The following is a 22,534-nucleotide window of genomic DNA, read 5'->3' on the forward strand; positions in this document are numbered from 1 at the left end:
GTAAGATGCTTTATCAAAGACACTTCTCATCCCACCCATGGGCTATTTACTCTTCTCCCATCTGGGAGACGATATAGGAGCTGTCGCACGAGCAGATTCAGGAACCGTTTTTGCCCATCTGCGGACAAGATACTAAACACTAGAATAAATATGAGAAACACTACATCCAACCCAGACCTTGTTTAAAAGGGAGGCAATAATTTTTCTCTTGTACTTTACCATTTGATGCCATCTTTCACTGCTGTGGTCACTGGCCAGTTACATATACTCCAACCTCCAATTTTTGAGACATTAGCTGTGTCTGAAACCGCTCACTCGTTCTCTCATTCACTAATCCCTATAGTGTATGGCATTTGAGTGCACTAGATCTGCAAGGCGTGAACGAGATGAAGTGTATGAATTCGGACGCTGACATTTACATTTTCGCAGAAAAGGCTTCGTCACACATACTGAAAACTCCTTTTTTTCTTGCGTTACTTTATAAAATAATATTAACAATAATATATGACTTAATTTTGTAATTATATATACCTCTGTGCCAGCTTTGTAGTTTCATCTACAAAGCTATAGTTTGTAGTTTCATCTACATGTAGTTACAAGTGAAATTGTAACTCTCATGCTCACAGACGACGTGTCGTCGAGCGCCCTCCGGCGACCGTTATTATATCCCAACGAAAACGCTTCCTAACGACGATAAACGGATATTTTTTTAAATCCTCCACCAAATTATCATCTATCTCTTTACAGATGAACGAGTTAACAACAATGCAACAAATTATCAAAACACATTAGTAAAACACATTAAATTGTTAATGCCTAAATATATTTTAATAAAAAAGATATAAAAATTATTTCATTTAATTTTACAATTCATCTATATAATTATCAATGTTTTATGTTCTATTCAAGTAATGATTAATAGAAAAATAAAACTAGCATGAAATAAATGTTAAAGCAAGAATAAGATAGCTGTAATGTAATATCTGGTTTAAACTTGCTCGCGCCACACTTTCATGCACACTAAGTTCTATCCACATTGGATTGTGGGAAATAGTGCTTCAGCAAGTGTACATTGAATGTACACTCGAATTCGGAGATGACTGTGGGTAAAAATAGTGAATGAAAGTAGGAAATGATGTCGTTCACTCAGAATTCGGACACCACTACAAAATGGCCGTCACCCGTGCACTATATAGTGCACTATATAGTGGATAGGGAGCGATTTCAGACGCAGCTATTGCATTGAGCAGGTCTCTGCAACTGTACTTTATTAGCTTTTTTTTTAGAATGCTTCTTCTTAAATTATTACTACTGTTTGCACTCCTGGTCAGATGCTAACTATGTTTTATTGGAATTAATATCATAATGAAAAGTTTAATTACCTATGTACAGTACTTTTATAATATTTTTAAATAGTAAGCAAAATGACTAAACGGTGTTCTAATCATATAAATTATTGCTTGTGTAATGTAGGGATTGCTTGTATAATCATATAAATTATTGCTTGTGTAATTTTGCTCGCGTCGCAACAGCCGTTTACCAGATACACGAAAGCGCCCGTTACAAAGCAGAATGGGGCATGAGTTTACTGTCTGAGATTTGTCACTCGCACAACGCATTTTTAATAAAATTTTCATCAACCAATTGCCTGGATTTAATAAATAAATATAGCAGACAATATAATCTTGACTTCTCAGCTGCACGCTTTCCCAATACTTGACAGAGGCCGGTGGCAGAGAAATCAATTCTGTGAATTACACTGCGCAAATCAAAAGTAATAGGCTATTACCCACCTACTAAGAAGGGCTGGCTAAAATAGTAAAATAGTTTTATTTTTGTGTTTGCTTTTATGAGGAAAAAACAATGTTACGGACTAGGTCTGTTTGAACGAATTCCCAAATTCGAATATTAAAGAAAATCAATACTATTCGAATATTGCTTTTATATAGGCCTATATTTAAAAATAAATGTATACTTCCGAAGTGACCAGGTGTAAACGGCCCCTTGTCGCTTTCTTAACAATAGGAGAGCGCGGGACTAGCTTTCACGTGGCACATTCGCAAGGTCTCGTTCACTCCCTCCCTGCCATCCACGCGCTATGTTATGTTATGCTCAGATTCCGGGAGATTTTAACTAATTTGCGGCCATCAGGGAGACGCTATCAATATGCGGGAGACTCCCGGAACTTCCGACGCGATATGATGATCACATTACCTCAGATCTGAGCCCCTATTCATCAAGCCAACGCGCCGCAATCTATCGCAAATCATAGTGAAAGTAAGTCTCAGACGTTTAACACTACCATCTTCATTAAAAGTAAAGGAATGAAAAGATATTACTAGGGCTGTTGCCATATCATCGTTTTGATAAATCAGAACTATCCGATCTGAGAACGCATGAAGTGGCCAGGTGTAAACAGCCCCTAAATGTTTATTGTAGTAATGTTCGATGTCCCTCTAGTGGGCCGAACGTGTAACAACCACAGGCTATAGTGGCATTGACAATCCATAAGAATGTGTAATGTCGTAATTATTAATAATAGGTTAAATTTGAGCAGTTAACATTCGAATATTATTCGAATATTACATAAAATAAGGAATGGAATTCGAATAGTATTATAGAGGAAGATTGACAGCCCTATTACGGACGTGTTCTCAGTTACGTAAGCGCTCTGAAAGCGGCACTAAAAGATGCTTGAAAGCGGCACTAAAAGATGCTTTAAAACTTTCACAGAAACATCAAAAAGAAAGCACAAAACCTTTTTTTAACCTGAATTTTGTTTTGTATTATTTGTCTTAATTTGAATCAATGTTTCATCAACCAATTTCCTGGATTTAACCGCAACCGCGATATTCACGTTTTTTTTTTTATAAGGCTATAGCCTTCTTGTTTTGAACTTAATGCATGTGTATTGAATATTAAACAAGTTCATAATGATAACAAGACTGTTTATCATGGTGATGTGTAGCCTACAGGTTTCACACAGACAGTGAATGAGAGAGATCGGCAGAGCGCGTGCAATTACCTGTGTCTTTGAAGTCGTGAAAAGCTTGTTGTGTCAAAGGGAAGCGAAATATTTGTCGCATCATTTTAACGTTCTTTTCACGGGTATTTTCCCATAAATGCACGTCAGCAGCAGCGCTGGTCAGCATCCCACAGCACAAGCCGCAGTGAAATAAAATCAGTGAGTCACGCATTGAATCAATGCTATATTGGTCTCTAATAAGTGAAGCATCAGCTTCAGCGTTGCCCATGCAACGCATTGCTGCTCAGCTGAGCCTTAAAGTTTAATCTCAAAGTTAAAAATAATTAACATCTTGTTTCATTACATCTCTTTTAATGAATGAGCTTTTTTAAACGTGTTCATTGAATGAACGGTTCAATGACTCGCTCAAAGTCCGTTGTCATAACAATATGCGCGCTGAGTGAAAGTCTTTCAATGCGCATATACTGTGTAGACGCTGTTTAGTTTCGGTTACATTGGTTACTGAAAATGTCCTCGTTTTTGTCCACATCGTAGACTTTATTTACAGTATATAGCTACAAATACATATAAATTAAATAAATAAGTAAATGGCGGTAATACCGCATATCGCGCTATTGAGCCACTCAACATTATCGCAAGGGAAATTCCATAACCGCGACAGCCCTAATTGCAGTACCAGTTTTGGCCACAATCTTACATACAGCTCCTTTAATAAATGCAGCGGACAATAGATCATCTCGACACGGAGGTGCCGGCGCGTGAACTGCAACTCGTCTCATAAATGAACCGAAACTCTGCTTATAGACCCAAAAAATATATCCATGTTGAAATGTCTACTTTTAAACAGAACAATTCAAAATGAAAGACAGACTACTCTCTGCTGTTATCTGTATGAAATGTGCATTTCTCTCTGGTGTGTTCACTCAAGATCGTGAGTCAGCGTTGTCAACTTTGCAGCAACACTGACTGAAAACACTTGTTTTTTAATAAACAATTAATGTCTCCTTGCTATATTTGATGTATTCACTATCATTACTTTTGCCAGTTCTTTGTGACCGCTTTTATGAGCTTTATTGGCAGCGCCACCCTTACCTGAATCACGCACCCGCATTTTTTTTTAAATAATAGTTTATCGCCCATTATAAATACAGATACTTTGGAAAATGCCTGATATCTGCCGACAATATCGGTCGGGCTCTAGATAAGAGGGTGAAAAGCATGGTGATTTGAAAATACTACAGGTTTTCTAATACAAAGCTTAATGCTAAATCCTGAAGTATCCCTTTAAGGTTTTTTCAAGTGCTTTGATTATTTCCATTACATGACCCACAAAGTATTTTTTTTTTGTATTGTTTTTAGTTCTTGACTTGGCTCCATTTTCCTTTTTTTAGATTTTTCCATGTATAGATGTCTATTGATTATAATACTTGTGTAGTGTATGTTAGCTTAGCAGGCTAGTTAATTAGCACGCACAATGAGATGTGCAATATGCCATTTGAAGTTTCTCTTCTCCATATAATGAAAGTGAATGGTGACCACAACTGTCTCAGATTCCCATTTACTTGCACGGAGAACAATAGAATATATCTTTTTGTCAGTACAATGCAAGTCAAATGGTTTACTGTAGTTTTAAATTCTATGTTTCATTCATTTGAGACATGTTTTCTTTGTTTGCAGATCATGGAGAACACTGAGATCAACAACATCATAAAGATCCTTGGTCTGCAGTACAAGAAGAACTACAGTGACTCTGACTCACTAAAAAGCCTGCGTTACGGCAAGCTCATGATCATGACAGATCAGGTCAGACTCGACTACATATGGCTTGTTTCCACTGACGGGTACGGTACAGTACGGGTCGGGTACACCATGATCCGGCTTGCGTTTCCACCGCCAACATTACCCTTACTTGATAGGGGTGGTGTTTGCTGGAAAGAAGCGATCGATGTCATTTTCGCATGAAGAAAACAACATAGTAAACATCAATGGATGACAGCAGATCTTGTTCTTGCTTTTCGGCATGTTTGTCACTTGAAACAAGCGCTGGCATTAGGCGTTTCTCAGTAGCCCACGCAGAGTCCGACTCAGGAGAATGATCCCGAGGACGTGAGTCCAGTGATTCTGCTAATGGAGCTCTGGCTCTGCGACTCCGGTTATCTCTGTATGTTCGTATTAGGCAAAAATAAAATGAAATGTGTTGTAAAACACCGCTTCTTTTCGATTTCATTTCAATACATTTTAAACATTCTAAAGCACACAAATGTGGTTCAGGCAACGCATCCTATTGATTAGCCTATATTCACTGCATGTAGGCTATGTAATGTCATATTTATAACAAAACTAAATATAAAACACAACCATGCCACTTTTTGTTTAAATTTAAAAGTATTAAACATATTTCAGGCAATATGTAATGTATTGCATATCGCATTGGTACAAATGTTGCAATAAACAACATTACAGATGATCTTGTAATAAAATAAAAAAAAAGACAAAACTATCTCTTTTTATGGAATTTCAGTTTTATCAATAATGTGCATTATAAAAGTATGTAAAAGGTACAAAAAGATGTACAGTAAAGCTTAAATAACATCAAGAAACAATTCAGTCAGTCAAATATACAAATTCAGCGCTCAAAGATATGAAACTTCACGTAGCCTTCTGCCAAAACTATTGACCAGGGAACGTATTATAGATTCATGAGACCAAAGATCACCTGTTAGGTTTATACAAGACGAACTATATCTCATGTTTAACCACTACAGAGACGTCCGAGTCAGCGGCAAACATCAGAACGACTAGCTGAGGAAACGCTGTTCCAGGCGGGGACGCGAGCGTCCGGTGATCGCTTGGAATCGATCTCAGTCAAATTATCATAAATCTATAAATAAACCACAGATTTGACCTTTAAAAAACTACTTTCTCACCTGAAACTCTTAAAACTACATTTCGTGACACAATAACAGTAGAATTATATTTCAACTGTATGCTTCTAATGCCCTTGTAGCACGCGCGAGTGACAATACTCTGTCCACCAATCACCGTTCTGCAGTGAGTCTAGCTCCACCTTTTAGTACCCTTTCACTGTGCTAGGTACCCCAACGGAAGGGTACCCAAAAAGTGGTACGGTTCGGCTTTTTGGTACCTTTCACAACTTTTGACAGTGGAAACGCAAATAATTGCGTACCGAACTGTACCGTACCACTCAGTGGAAACGAGCAATTAGTGTCTGTTACAGGATATTGGACTGTTGTAGTTTGTTGTAATGTCGGGTGATTTTTGCAGGATCAAGACGGATCTCACATTAAAGGACTTCTCATCAACTTCATCCATCATAACTGGCCATCACTGCTGCGCCACAACTTTCTTGAAGAGTTCATCACCCCGATCATCAAGGTAGATGCCAACTGCTCTTTCATTAACAGTGCATAAAAATGTTAGTTGTTGAATGCATCTTTACTGTGGCTTTCGTTGCTTTCTAGGCGTCCAATAAGAAGCAGGAGCTTTCTTTCTACAGTATTCCAGAGTTCACTGAGTGGAAGGAGAAACAAAGTAACATTAAATCCTGGAAGATCAAATACTACAAAGGTTTGTCTCAAACACCTGTGGTAGTCCACTGGCAAATGTAAGCAATGTTTTTACTCAGTCCTCATCTCTGCACAAGTGAAGGGTTCATAGACTGGGTCACCTGCACACTTGGGTGGTTACTAGGGCTGGGTTGTATGACAATATAAAGTTGCTTTTGTTAGATATTTAGCTATATAGTTTAAATTGTGGTATGCAAATATCTGTGTAGCACAGCACAACTTGGTTATTGATTCTTTTGAATAGGTTCTCAACCTTTTTCTCTGCCAAGGTCTCTAATGTTTGAAAAAAAAATTTATTAGAAGGCCACCTCTCAACTAAACTATTAAAAATGATTATTTTTAAGTTATCTTAAGCCCCCCATATAAGTCAACTGGGGAACTTAGTTAAGAATCACTCTGATTTAAAGGAACACATTCGTGAAAGTAAAAAGCTGGATGTGCATGATGTTAAAAAGTGTTGCGGCAAAAAACTGTAGGAAAAATAAATCAATGTGGTGTTCACGCTGACTGATAAACACTCTAACCATAATCTGTGAAAGAACTGAATTTGTCAGATGCACATAATGGGGACAATACCCATCATGTGGTTGGTTAACTGCCAATACTCAGCAGTGGTTCTCACGGGGTACACAAACAAAATACTGAGTTTTGATGTTCATTTAATTCTACTCCACCTTAAAATAACATTAAAACTGAGCATGTATTTCTAGCAGGTAAAATGGCATAAATACATGACATCCAATCAAATTACCACCTCTTTCGCAGTCAAAACTGACTGCATCCACACAAGCCAGCAAATCACACTGCATTACTGCCTTTCTTGACAATATACCTTTGTAAAATTGGGGATTTAGCACTTACTAGCATAAAGAACAAATTTAGACACAGATTGTGCATAGAAATCGGTTTAAGATTCATACTCTTTGATACAAAAAATACTTTCTTGCTTTTGATGTTGATCATATATTATGAGCAGGAATGCAATGTTTCCCGAATATCCACACAATTTGCCTTTGGTCAATCTACATTCTAGGGTGTGGCTAAGCCAATCACAGCGCAGCCAAGAACGAGCTCCAACAGAGGTCCACTTTTTCACAGCACTCCATTTGCTTTCAACACAGACGTCTCATATTTTTGGTCTCGGCAGGCTATTACCATCATAGTTTTATCAAAAATATGGTTAAACGTTGTGCCAGGGGCATTTGTAACACAGATGCGCGTTTCCCAGAGAGGTTGGAGGGGATGTCTGTTTTTTTCCCTTCCCAAAACCGAAGTCAAATCCTGACAAGTGTCGTCTTTGGATTAAACTGTATGTATGTCCTCAGTCAGCTAAACCCCTCAAAGATCAACAAGCACATCTTTTTTTGCTTCTAACCTTACTGTGAAGTTATACTAGTTAGACCGTTTTATAATGTTTTAGGTTATAATTTCGGTTCTCATAGCGGTTGTTGATACGCTAGCACACTGCTAATAAATACAAAGTTGTACTCGTTTAGTCCGTTTGCTTTGTAAAAACGCTTATAGAAGTGAATAGAGACCTACCCAGCTTTGCATGAACAGTGTTGCTCCCTGATATTGTTAGTCTTAGCCTCCGTCTCAATTAGTAGGATATGCGTTGGTTAGTTTTTTTACTGTGACCGGTAACGTTATGCTTTTGCCTCTATTTGGATGCCTTCTTGTTTCTTGCGTTTCACCTGCATGTCTTTAATATATCCTTCGAACGCATATTGCAGCCTCTTTTGCCTACGTCTATCGGACACTTTATTTGCTGCTTTATAAAAGTTTGATAACTTTTCAGCAGGAAGACGAGCTGTCTTAACCCTCTACTGCAGGGGTTCCCAACCTTTTTTGTGCCAGGGACCAGCATATTCATAAAAAAAATTCCAGGGACCAGTTGTCAATTTGAATACCTCAATTTTAAGATGCATCGTTTGGATTCGGAACATATCACTGTGCAAAACAGTAACAGGATTTAATTTATTTGCATATAATGAACTAGGTGGCAACAAAGGCTCCTTGCATGCCAATCTTTTTAAACTTTCAGAACGGTTCACAAAAAGTTTCTCTTTTCTCCCATTCAATTAGGTCTACTTCAAAAGCAACTCGCATAGCACTCACTCACTAGCAGGTGCATAGATGTTGGAACCCCCACTCCTGGCCGCCCCCTAAATTCACATAAGGATTCAATAAGGATTATGCATTAACATGCATTGTGTATTATCATGCAATTTATACGCGAAAATTAGTTTTTACGTGCATTTGATACGCAGAAAACGTAATAATTGGTCAGAATTGTGTCCGACCCTGTCCAAATGTGTTCCGATATATGGTGACCCAAGCACTGATGGACCAAAGAGCGCACATTTCGACATGTGCAGTAAAAACTTGAAATATAAATTCTCAGAAAATGCATTTTAATACTAATATATTGAAAAGGCTCTTTATGCTGTATAATCCATTAATAAAGGAGTTCAGACAAAGGAAACATATCAGTCGACATGCGTTTTTATATTTAATATGAGGGAAATAGACATGCATGCTTGACACAAAATCTTTAACTTTTAGGTAGCAAAATATTTTTTAGAAAATTCGACTAGACTAACATCACTCATAAATCCTGAAATTTTACACATCTCTTGAGTTTTATTAAAAACTTTTAACTTTTAGGTAGCTAAATATTTTTTAGTAATTCTCTCAATTACACTAAGGTTAAATTTCATTGAAGGTAAATTGGACACTGACGCCCACAGACGTGAAGTGAACGAGACAGAGGCTGTCCGGTACTGTCAGAAATAGTTAACTCTGTGGCGATGCATGTGCAAAACTAATAATAGTCAACCAGGATACATAACACAGCCTACTAGGCCTATATACAGGGCTTGACATTAACTTTTTTGCTCACTAGCCAATTTGGTTACTAGCCACGCAGCACTTTTACTATAGTAGCCACATTTTTGTTGTTGGAAAATTATGTTTATATGATTAAAGTTGACAAAGGGGCTTTAAACGTGCTAAAATTTACTAACTCTGTTGTAAAGCTCCTTTTTTGAAAACATGTTGTCTATTAAGATAGACATACAGTAAAATAGCTTCTTACATAAAATAAAATTGCTGCATCAATTTTTGTTTTGTTTTTTTAACAGCAGTAAATACTGTAATACAGAGTACAATAAGTATCTGCATTAGTTATTTATTCTTTGCTCAAAGAAAATATCCACAATTAAGGCAACAGGATTACAACTTCATATGGGCCTATATGACAGTTTTGGGGACTTTGAATTGGTTGTTTTGCATCAGCATTTCCTCGGAGCTCTAACTTAATAATTATCATCAACTGGAGATACGTCCACCTGAAACAAGTATAGGCCTACAGGTCTTTATTTTCCAGGTTATTCCCACAAACGCATCGCCTGCTTTCTTTCATTGCATGATTAATTTTAAACATAAAATTAACTCTGGAAATATAGTTGTGATATGACGTGGCATAAGGGCAGCCTTGCTAGTAGTAACAGTGTCCATAAATCATGAAGATTATTTTTTCTTTATATCGGCAACGCACACTCACGAATTGACTGAACGCTGTGTTGATTTGTGTGCATGCGACCAGTCGCGTGTGATGATTGTTTTACAAAAGTCTGTCATATTTGGCGCGCGCACCCTCGCGCAGCGGCACTGCAGGAGAGCTTGAGACGCGTGTCACGCGCCCATGTTGGATTCCCCTGCTTTTAAAAAAGGTCGCTATATTATCACATTAAGTTGATGATTAAACGCAGACAAAAACAGCCTTCAGTCTGACGGGCAGTCCGCGAGTTTAATCTTCTCTAATTGCAATTCGTTTGTTATGTCAGATGTCTTTTGACAAGGCTAAAATTTTTCAACACGCCAAAGTGGCTAGTAGGAGCGACTGCGTTACCCGCCCGCCACGGGTGAAATTCACCCGCATTTGGCGGGTGTTAATGTCAAGCCCTGCCTATATAGTAACAGTTTCAGAATACAATCGCAAACACACCGTGATTTGGATGTTTGGTGAAGTGCCGCTGCAGTTTTGACTGCTTCATTGCTTCATTGGAGAGTTTTTCACCACAAATTACACACAACGGATTTGACGCCACGGAATCGCCTGTTGTCGTGAATCCATACCTATGTATGAGGTATCGTATTTACGATTGAAGCTTGACATTTTCTTTTTCTCTGTTTCAAGTTGGTTAGGGCTGTCACTTTACGTTCGAAAATCGATTGCACAATCGATCGGACCAACCAACACAAGTATCGAAAACGAAAATAGGGAATCGATTTTAACGACCTTCTCTCAGAGCTCGTCCAGTCCGTCACGTCACGCCCGCAGAGAACGCGCGTCACACAGCAACACACACACATAACAGCAAATTGTACTTCTGCATAATGAAAAATGTGAATTCTGCCGGTTTTCAGAAAGTCTCATGCATACAGATACAAATTCGGAATTGATTTTAACAGCATTCTTTCAGAGCGCGTCCAGCTCGTCCATAGACAGTATAAGGAGCTCGTCGTCACGACACGCTCGCAGCGAACGCGCGTCACACAGACACACACACATACATGCATAACAGCAAATTGTACTTATGCATAGTGAAAAATGTGAATTCTGCCGGTATTCAGAAAGTCTCATGCATACAGATACAGATTCAGGCTATAATCGCCTATGTTGGCAAAATTTGTTTGACATTTAAGTAGTAGGCTAATCGAAATAATAACTCTAATCGTAAACAGAGCCATGTTGAATCCTAATGTTTTTCATTGATGTTATGGCAGTCCACTCTGCTTATTTTTTTTCGAGAATGTTACACTCCTGTTTGTCATTGTGCATGAAGCTTCATGTCAATAAAACTTCAGAAATATTCAAGTGCGCGCCTTAAGCGCCCTCTATTCGCCCTTGCGGTGTCCGTGGATTTGCCTATATTTGGCTAAAATGGAAACGTGTTTAAGCATGGAAAATCGATTTTACAATCGATTCAATAAACACTTATGTCTCTCAAATCGATCAAGATTTTTTGACAAAAGTGACAGCCCTAGTCATCGCCTTTCCTTTTACCGGAACTGTCCGCAATGAAATTAGCCATGAAAGTCTGCTGAGCCCGCTCATCTCTCCGCATACTTCTGTCACTTCAGCTGCACGCACCCATACGCACAACCGGCGCTGCGTCATAGAATGTCTCTTAATAGGTTCACGCCCACTTTTGGGGAAAAACAAACTAGACTCCCCATAGACTTCAATACAAAATAACAGCAAAAAAACAACGTCCGTACACAGCCGACAGGCGTAAATAACTTAAGAAATCACTTATATAAAACATGTCAAGTAATTATGTCCACCCTGCCTGCCATAGAGCGTGAAAGATAGATACACAAACTTAATTTGGCCAATTTAAAAACATGTCCCTTTATTCTCCCAGCGTCAAATTGGTGTAACAACTCCACCCAGTGGCCAGAGGTGTCTTACCCGGACATTTAATTGTACCTCGTCGAGTCACCAGGTAAGCCCCTGAATGATTTTATTTCGTTTTTTAAAGTAAAAAACCTTAATGTATATATTATGAATTTATGATGATGATGGCAGGTAGCCTGGGCTAGTTGATTACAGGCATAAAAAAAAATTATCTTTCACGCTCTATGGCAGGCAGGGTGGACATAATTACTTGACATGTTTTATATAAGTGATTTCTTAAGTTATTTACGCCTGTTGGCTGTGTACGGACGTTAGTTTTTGCCGTTATTTTGTATTGAAGTCTATGGGGAGTCTAGTTTGTTTCCCCCAAAAGGGGGCGGGGACAAAATTAACAGTTAATTTCCCGGATGTGCCGGTTGTGCGTATGCACGCACCGTTCTCAGTCTGTTTAGATATGACGCGTTGCTAAGCAATCAGAAGGTGCTCAAACACGTTTTAATATTTTTATTTATTTGTATTCATTTGTTTGTGTTTTGGATTAAATAACATGACACGTTAAAAAGCATCTTAAAAAGACAAATATTATGGAAAAAAAAATTCTGGGAATATTTTTAAGGCCCGGTACTAACGTGTTCACGGACCGGGGGTTAGGAATCACTGCTCTACTGCATGCATTTTGATGGCACATGGAAAAAAAAATCATTTCTTGGCTCATTTAGGAACATTTTGATTTTTTTTATTTATTTATTTTTGTTTCCCTCCCCTGACCTCCCCCACCCCAAAATATTTGTTTGTTGCCCAAAGCCTCCACACTAAGCACACACACTGGATATGCGTCAAAATATTGTGTTTATTTGTGCTTTGTTTCTTTTTTGGATAAAAGCGTCTTCTACATATGCAGCCTATAAAATGTTACAATAATGATAATTATTATTATTATTTGCGAACACGGAGTTTCTGCGAAATGGATGTGTTGCCAATGTGCGTATTTTCAATTGGCAATTTCAGTTTGAAGGGTGATGGAAACGCGCCTACTTTAACTGCTCTGAACTTACCACTGCGTTTTCTATAAATTAATTTCGTTTCAAATGGGGTCCAACCAGTTATTAAAGGTGTTAAAAATTAACTCTGTATCTCGAGGTTGCGGCGCGCACACTATAACGCGAGTATTAACCGATAAGGGATCGGTTAACGGTTAATGAAAACCTTGAAAACGTGCAGCCCTATAGTTTGCAGGTATTTGCTCGTCCTTTCTTTGTTGATGACGAACACAAACTTTCTTCTAGAGCAACAGAGTCGCGCGATGGCACGAGCGTCATCACTATGACACACCCTTTACGGCATTGGTCCTGGCTTTTGTTTAGGGCTGCAACTAACGATTATTTTGATAATCGATTAATCGGACGATTATTTTTTCGATTAATCGGATAAAACATTTATTTCATTTTTTTTGTTTATTATAACTAAATAAAACCCTAAAAACCACACTATTTTGTGTGTTAAACAATCTACTTAATACAGACAACTTCATTATAAAGAAAAACAACAAATAAAAAAATTATATATGACCATAACCTATGACAAAAATGCTATTGTAAACTAGATTAGTGGATAACTCAGAAAAAATTAGCCTAGAAAAATCACAAATGCACAATAATTTTATAAAATCTGAACATTTAGTGAAAAAAACATTCCTTAGTGGGGAAAAAATAAGAGACAATAAGTGTAGCACTAACTCTGGTAAAACGTTACACATTGCTCTTTGTATTGTTGTTATACATTCATGAAAAACATCGTAAAAATTAGAAGCACAGCTGTTTAGTGAGGAAGCAATATTGACTGTGTATTATACAGTATCTTTGCAATAGTTTATTAAGCCTTTTCTTTTAACAGTTTTAAATTTCAGTTAGGCTACTGTGCACGTGAAGAACAATTATAGTGCGCCGAGTCTACTCTAGTGTTGTGATCTAACAGACGCTCAGTAGAAAGTGATTAAGTTACAGCAATAAAAGTCTAGCAAGATAGTCATTATATTACGAAACCATAGACCTTTATCTACGGATCAATTATAATAATAACATTGAATCATATTGGAAAGAGTTTCATCATGTTAACTGTTGTAACCGAACGCGACGCGCTGTTTGAACACCGAATAGAGAATGACTGACAGCCGCAGTGGAAGGAAAAGCTTACGTTAACTTGAATTTAATGACTTAAATATACATTTCTATCTCACATTATACTACAGTATGGCTTCATAAAGTATACACGATTAACGTAGGTCGCCTATTTTGGTTTCAAAACGGCGAATTTGCCGAAAGGTGAATGATTTTCGTGTATGCTCCATATTGATAGCGGTTTCCTGATGCCCGCAAATTAGTTCAAACTCACGGAATCAAGAGTGCGCATGAGAGACAGAAGATAATGTGTTCCAAACCGTCCGTGTTGCGCACAGACCGGCGAGGGAGAGAGACTGCGTCTGTGCCTCATGAAGCGCATGTAAGAAGCGCATGTAGCATGTAAACAATCCCCGTGACGTAATCAGACCAACTAATCGATAATGACATTCATTGACAACGATTTTCATAATCGATTATAATCGATTTTATCGATTAGTTGTTGCAGCCCTACTTTTGTTCACACAGCGCGCGTTCCGGGACTGATTACGGCAATGTTACTAGGTCCCCAACCTGGGATCACTCCCAGAATCAATCCCAGGTCGTGTTTGCGTTCACACAGAAGGCGTTCTGGCAATTTGCCGGCAATTTCCTGGGATCAACTCACTGTGTGAAAGGGGCTTTATTTGCGTAAACTCACAATTACAAGAAAACGTTGTGCTTTAACAATCAGGCATGCTTCATGATCTCACTGAACTGAAGCGCGAGAACTGAAACGGCCACCGCATTCGAATTTGCTCGTTTTAAATCGGACATTTAAAGTTTTCTACGGGGGTTATAGGCCTATCCTTTGTAGACTAAAGCTTTAAATGTCCAATTTAAAACGAACAAATTCGAATCGAAAGCCAATATCTTCTGACTATGTAATTATGTAGCAAATTAATTTCTCTCTAAATGTCCATCCGGAGATGGAGATATGTTTTTAGCCGAAAATGATTTAGAAAACAATAGTTTATTAATAAACAATTAATGCTTCGTTATTTTTATATTATTTTATTATCAGACACATTTATTATAGTCTATAAATCACCTATAAATCCCCTTTCTGTAGGCTGTGGTACGACTCTTCTCATTCAGCACTACGGGGAAAATATCATTTCCAGGTTCTAATTTGGCCTCAGAAAACTACGGAAGCCCTGAACCGCAACCTAAAAAAAAAAAAAGTCAGTAAAAAAAAAAAAAAATCTGTAAAAAAAAAATCTGTAAAAAAAAAAAAAAAAATCTAGCATTTCGCGATTAAAGTCGAAATGTTTCGAGATTAAAGTCGAAATGTTTCGAGATTAAAGTCGGAATGTTTCGAGATTAAAGTCGGAATGTTTCGAGATTAAAGTCGGAATGTTTCGAGATTAAAGTCGGAATGTTTCGAGATTAAAGTCGGAATGTTTCGAGATTAAAGTCGGAATGTTTCGAGATTAAAGTCGGAACGTTTCGAGATTAAAGTCGGAACGTTTCGAGATTAAAGTCGGAACGTTTCGAGATTAAAGTCGGAACGTTTCGAGATTAAAGTCGGAACGTTTCGAGATTAAAGTCGGAACGTTTCGAGATTAAAGTCGAAACATTGTGCATCCATAACAGTGCGCGTCCACTGGCTCAGAGCGCGCGCGCGTGTGTGTGTGAAGTCGAACTGCCATGGATAAACACAAAATAGTAGCTTTTTACTTTTATCTGAATTACTTATCTTACTTTATCGTTATAAAATATAATGCGCCGGAATAGACTTTAGCCTATAGGAAAACCAACACGGAAAACACTTTTCAGACTGGATGGAGAAATCCAGCTTTATGAATGAATGAATGAATAATTAGGGCAGCCTTTCTCAAACTTTTTTCAGTCAGGGCACCTTTCAAAAGTGCATAAAATCTCAAGGCACCCCAGTGTAAAATATAATTTAAAAACACTGCATAACCCAAATTTAAATGCAAATGTCTTGTTTAGTTAGACAGAACAGTAATGAACAGAGCATAATATGAACCGTAAATAACAATAATAATAAAAACTTTATAGCACCTTTAAAAACACAGGTTTGCAAAGTAATTCACAAAATAATTAATCAGAGACACAAATGCCATAAAACCGTAAGAGGTGGACCGCCCAATACAAGAACCCAATAACAAATCCAGACCAGGAGAACTCAAATGAAGTGCAGGATGCAGATAAAATAAAATAAAAATCCCCGGCTCTTGTGGGGATTTTCTTTTCAAAAAACGATCCATAATGCTGTAACTAAAGTGGCCTAAATTCACGTTTATTTTTACGTTTCTGTCAGTCTGAGGTGTTGCTATAACGCGTTGCTATGGATTGCGTCACTTGCGTCAAGTTGTGTGTGTCTTGCTTCGGTCTCGTGAGACGGATTTTTTTATGATTAATTTTATATGTTTATCTAAAATGAATTTACAATTTTATTAATATGTTCATATGTTTAAAAAGAAGAATGTAAATTCAAATATATTTATATATGAAATGTCAGCTGTTTTTTTTTCTGGGTTTTTTTTTTTTCACATTTTTTTTAGCCTACGTAATTTTTTGGCGGCACCCCTGACACAGCTAAGGGGCACCCCAGTGTGCCGCGGCACCCACTTTGAGAAAGGCTGAATTAGGGCATTTATATAGCGCTTTCATATATGCCTACACTCAAAGTGCTTTACAATCATATCAGAGAATCTCTCCTCAACCATAAGTGGTAATTAAATCTTAGGAAATCACAGGATCCGGCCAAATGATTGGATACAGAATGATGCACTTAAAATGTATCTAGAGCGTATTTACGTTGAAGAGGGAGACCGAACAGTTACTGTTGTGTTCTCGACCCAGATAGTGTTGAGTAGACGAGCACGAAAACACCTCAGAAACACTGCTCACTAGCACGTGTGACGTGTGTAGAATTTTGTTTGAAAGCCCAGATAAAAGTAAAAAGCTACTATTTTGTGTTTATCCATGGCAGTTCGACTTCACACACACACGCGCGCGCGCTCTGAGCCAGTGGACGCGCACGAATGCACAATGTTTCGACTTTAATCTCGAAACATTTCGACTTTAATCTCGAAACATTCCGACTTTCATCTCGAAACATTCCGACTTTCATCTCGAAACATTCCGACTTTAATCTCGAAACATTTCGACTTTAATCTCGAAACATTTCGACTTTAATCTCGAAACATTTCGACTTTAATCTCGAAACATTTCGACTTTAATCTCGAAATACTATTTTTTTTTTTTTTTAGGTTGCGGTTCAGGGCTTCCGTAGAAAACCACTAAAATCTTTTTTTTTTTTTTCATATTAATTTGTCAAATATTTTAAATGTTCAAAGGGGCAAAAAAATCAAACAAATATCTGAAAATTCGTTGATATGTAGCCAATATTTTTGCGCAGCATTTGGCGTATAGGCCTACAGTTCAAATGAACATTTTGGTGTTCAACTTTGCGTTTTACAAAATACAACACCCGTTAATTTTTCATTTTGCAATTAGGCCAACGGATTAAATTAAATAAGGGGAAACGAATGAACACAAAATTAGACCGTTTGGACATAATACGAGGCAGAGTTCTTTTTAAAAATTCATAAAATTCATAAAAGATACAAGGAATAGCCTACAAAACCTCAAAGAAATGCCACAATCAAGACCTCGGAGCAGAAATGAGGGAGAACTCTGTCTCTTTCCCTTCCATTAATGCTTGGATAACACGCACGTCCATAATAATAATGTCTAGTGCGGTGGCTGTGATACTACCAACGTCCGTTGCCATTATTTTTGGAATGACTTATCGCGAAAGAAAAAAAAAGATGTTTTAGTCGCATAACATCGTTAATGGAAACGCTGTCATTTCACAATATTTTTTTATTGACATTCAGAAAAAAACGCAAAAGCTTTGTGCAAATATGTATTGAGGCCACTTAGCCGAGCAAAAAGGTTTCACTCGGTTATGCAATTTTAAACGGTTAATCGGTTAACCATGGACACCCCTAGTTAATAGCCTATACATCAGAGGTCTCAAACTCGCGGGCCATTTGCGGCCCGCGGGATGATATTTTGTGGCCCCCTACTTGATATTAAAATGTAATGTTAGTGCGGCCCGCCGTTGCGTTTGCCGCATTTTTTTTTAATTATTATTTTTATCCCTTATGGGCTACCATATATAGTCTCGTGACAGCTTACGGAGGGTTTGTTGTCAGTTGTCATAGACAACCACGAAGTACAAATATACTGCGCCTGGAAAAAATGAGCGCGTCGCTTCAATTATGAGCGCGCTGGGTGCTTGATGCGCGCCTACATCTGAAACGTACTTGAGCGTGCAAAATATGTGAGCGCGATATGTGAACAGGCGAGCTACCACCACCAAATCAGGCCACAGCTAACTGATAGCTCGCGAGCGACGTGTTGGATACCCCTGCTGCTCTAAAACAATGTGAGAATAATCATTTTGAGCTTGTAATATGTGTTGTGTCTGAACGCGTTCAATGAACTCGTTCATATTTTGGGCGAAGGTGAACTGAACGTAGCCTACTGTATTACTGCCTGATGAACGTTACAGTGAACTCGTTCATTCAAGTGTCTGTGAACCGAGGAGCGAGGAGGCGTCGTAAGATCATTTAAAAGGGTTTTATGAGGTCTGTGAGGATGGGAAAATCTTACATGTCTGTGCAAACTTTGCTCATCGATAAAATGATTGTTATCTGTGGTTGTATATTCTGTGGCAATAATAATAATAATAGCCTAATAATAAAAAAGAAGCTCGCAGCAACATATGGAAAAAAAGAACTAACTAGTTCATTTTTGAAATATGAACTGAACTAGTTCATTTTAAAATTTGTGAACTGAACTTTTAACTAGTTCATGTAATGAACTTGGTCCAACAGGTTGATAAGAAGGTTTGCTTTGATATGTGCAAAGTCAGTAATTTGCCTGTGACACTATACATGTGTAGAAAGAATTATTTGTATTTCAAAAGCAGTAATTGTTTTTCTAAGTATAATAAAAGGAAATGTGCCTTTCGGGAAAAAAAACATTAAATAAAATAGTGTTGTATAAAGAAAATAAAAAGTAAATATGACTATCATCACAAAGATGTTGTGTATAAGAAAAAGACAGAAAGTTAAAATTAACTTCAACTGTCAGAAGGACACCTCATGAAGAACCAATCGTGTACAGAAAGGAATGTTCAAATTAAGAGGAACAGTTCAGAAGAAACGTTAACGTCAGTTGTTCCATTTTTGGAATACTTAAATAAATTTATTTTTTTAAAGACTCTATCTCCAGCGGCCCCCAGTTAATTTGAGTTTGAGACCCCTGCTATACATGCTATCTTCCTAACTTAAAAATTAAATTAATAGAATAAAATAGAAGGTTTATTTATAAAGCACATTTAAAAACAACCGAGGTTGATCAAAGTGCTGTACAATAGAAGATAAAACAAACACAAGCTGTAAAATAGATGTAGCCTAACACATAAAAATAAAATCCTGAAACAGCAAATCAAGGTATAATTAAAACTCCAAAGAAAATAAATGCGTCTTGAGGGAGGACTTAAAAGTAGACACAGTTGTGGCAGTTCTAATATGAACCGGGAGAGTGTTCCATAATTTGGGGCCGATGACAGAGAAGGCACGATCACCTCTATTTTTTAATCTTATTCTGGGGACTTGCAATAGTCCGGAGTTTGCGGATCAAGTGACCTTGACTGAACGTTGGGGTGTAGCAAATCTGTTAAATACTGTGGTGTCTAATTACAAATGCATTTAAAAACAAACAATAGAATTTTGAAATCAATTCTATATTTGGTCGAGTATGTCAATGTACAGCCAATGTAGTGAGATCAATACTGGCGTGACAGAATCATATTTACATTTCCCGTAGAGAAGCCGAGTCGCTGCATTCTGAACTAATTGTAGACGTGAAACGCAAGCCTGAGGGGCGCCGATATACACAGAAGTACAGTATTCCAGTCGAGATATTACGAAAGCATGCATAACTATTTCAAATTAATTCATAATACCCGCTGAAATGGGTTGGGTTGTATGACGTTTGATCCAGAAAGGCGTGTTAGGGGCGGGGTGTAAAGCGCTGTGGGGCTACTGGCCCGGCAGTGGAAACGCAAGCCCGGTGCTTGAGGCCCGAGGCCACTAGCTCGGCTCAGCTCGCTGTTAGCTCTGGCCCAGCCCTAGCCCGGCAGTGGAAATGCAGCTAGTGATGGAACGCCAGAAACAACACCAGGTGACTAATGTCATCATGGATGAAAAGAAAGGAGATGTGAGTTGGTTGATTCAGGAAATTAGCTATAACTATTGTTGTGAAACAATTTCTCTTATTGTGAAATAAGGTTTTTGTCATATCACCCACCCCTAGGGTTTACAATAACACTTGAAAGTGGTTCTAAAACGTGCGTGTGTATTTGGTTGTTTGTACATATCTCACATGCAGTTTTCTGTCTGCCTCTCTCCAGGTTTGGGTACCAGCACATCTAAGGAGGCCAAAGAGTATTTTTCGGATATGACGAGACATCGAATCCCCTTTAAGTACTCTGGGCCAGCTGATGATGAAGCCATCACCCTGGTAACCATTTTTCCTTAGTACATTCCTGCTTTTTGGGAATTTAGTCAGTGTCACCATAAAATCATTAAAAGGGCTTTAAAATGAATCTTCCTGAAGATGTCTGTGGCTTTATCTATTTGCAGGCCTTTAGTAAGAAGATGGTAGATGAGAGGAAGGAGTGGCTGACCAGCTTCATGATCAACAGACGTCAACGCAGAGAACACAACCTGCCTGAGGTACCATGACCCTGAAAATCAATATAGTGATGTGCACAAGTTATGTTGCATATATATTATATATTAGGATGTGACGAGATCTCGTGCCACGAGATCTCGCGAGACTAAAATATGATGAGATTTCCCGTTGAGTAAAAATCTGTCTTGCGATATTGCCATGACTGAGGGTGAGATTACAATAGAATATTCTACCGCTACACTCACATTCATCTAAACTATCGTTTTGATGTTTATATAAAAAATAAAGACAATTGTAAACTATTAAAAGTCTGATCTGCTCATCTAGCACGAGTTGCCGTTGCAATCAGTGCAGCACGAATCACAATTTACCGATCGTGTGTGAATAAAACGGTAATTTCAAAACAATTATAAAGAGTCTGTGTGCTAATTTTGATTATGGTTGCACTTAAGACTTCAAGGAGTTCAGTTAGGAGGTCACAGAGCCTCAATCAGAAGCCCACCCCTAGCATACATGCATACATACAGTGAGGAAAATAAGTATTTGAACACCGTGCTATTTTGCAAGTTCCCCCACTTAGAAATCATGGAGGGGTCTGAAATTGTCATTGTTGGTGCATGTCCATTGTGAGACAATCTAAAAAAAAAAAATCCAGAATTTTCCAAAAAATCCCCCAAAAGTTTTTTTTAACTTTATTTGTATGATAGAGCTGCAAACAAGTATTTGAACACCTGAGGAAATCGATGTTAATATTTGATACAGTAGCCTTTGTTTGCAATTACAGAGGTCAAATGTTTCCTGTAGTTTTTCACCAGGTTTGCACAGACTCCAGGAGGGATTTTGGCCCTTTCCTCCACACAGATCTTCTCTAGATCAGGCAGGTTTCTGGGCTGTCACTGAGAAACGTGCAGTTTGAGCTAGGCCACGCCAGAAACTTGATATGCTTTTTACAAGAGCCACTCTTTGGTTATCCTGGCTGTGTGCTTCGGGTCATTGTCATGTTGGAAGACCAAGCCTCGACCCATCTTCAATGCTTTAACTGAGGCCAGGAGGTTCTTCCCCAAAATCTCACAATACATGACCCAGGTCATCCTCTTCTTAATGCAGTGCAGTTGCCCTGTCCCATGTTTAGAAAGACACCCCCAAAGCATGATCCTAACACCCCCATGCTTCACAGTAGGGATGGTGTTCTTGGGATGGTACTCATCATTCTTCTTCCTCCAAACACGGTTTGTGGAATTATGACCAAAAAGTTCTATTTTTTTGTCTCATCTGACCACATGACTTTTTCCCATGACACCTCTGGATCATCCAAATTGTCATTAGCAAACTTGAGACAGGTTTATAAATGGGGTCATCTTTGAAGGATGAACAAATAATGTTTTGGTCATCACATTAAAAATAACATTTAAATGTATATTTATTTATATAACATTTGAATTTTGAAGTGCTGGAAAAAGATTTCAGCCAAACTGGTTCCAGTTAGTGTTATTATATTAAATCCATGGTGAATGTTGCTGGTCTGTGGACGTAAAGTATTAGCACTAGTTCTTTACCAGCAAAATGTTTCTCCTGGTTTCCATGACAGCGCTGTTTGATCTAATAGAGATCTACCGTTAATAACGGAGAAATGTAA

General features: G+C 38.0%; 1 protein-coding gene across 3 annotated transcripts in view; it reads left to right on the forward strand.

Moving 5' to 3' along the window:
* Window positions 1–22,534, forward strand: part of top2a (DNA topoisomerase II alpha) — a 182,634-nt gene that overhangs the window by 70,701 nt on the left and 89,399 nt on the right. For all 3 annotated transcript variants that reach the window (XM_039685302.2, XM_089121899.1, XM_089121900.1), the window contains 5 exons: window positions 4,664–4,789; window positions 6,272–6,382; window positions 6,469–6,574; window positions 20,615–20,724; window positions 20,847–20,939. In XM_039685302.2, coding sequence (XP_039541236.2) covers window positions 4,664–4,789; window positions 6,272–6,382; window positions 6,469–6,574; window positions 20,615–20,724; window positions 20,847–20,939 — 546 coding nt within the window. The remainder of the gene's footprint in view (window positions 1–4,663; window positions 4,790–6,271; window positions 6,383–6,468; window positions 6,575–20,614; window positions 20,725–20,846; window positions 20,940–22,534) is intronic.

Source organism: Pimephales promelas, chromosome 17, assembly GCF_988280905.1.
Source record: "Pimephales promelas chromosome 17, fPimPro1.hap1.1, whole genome shotgun sequence".
Lineage (NCBI taxonomy): Eukaryota > Metazoa > Chordata > Actinopteri > Cypriniformes > Leuciscidae > Pimephales > Pimephales promelas.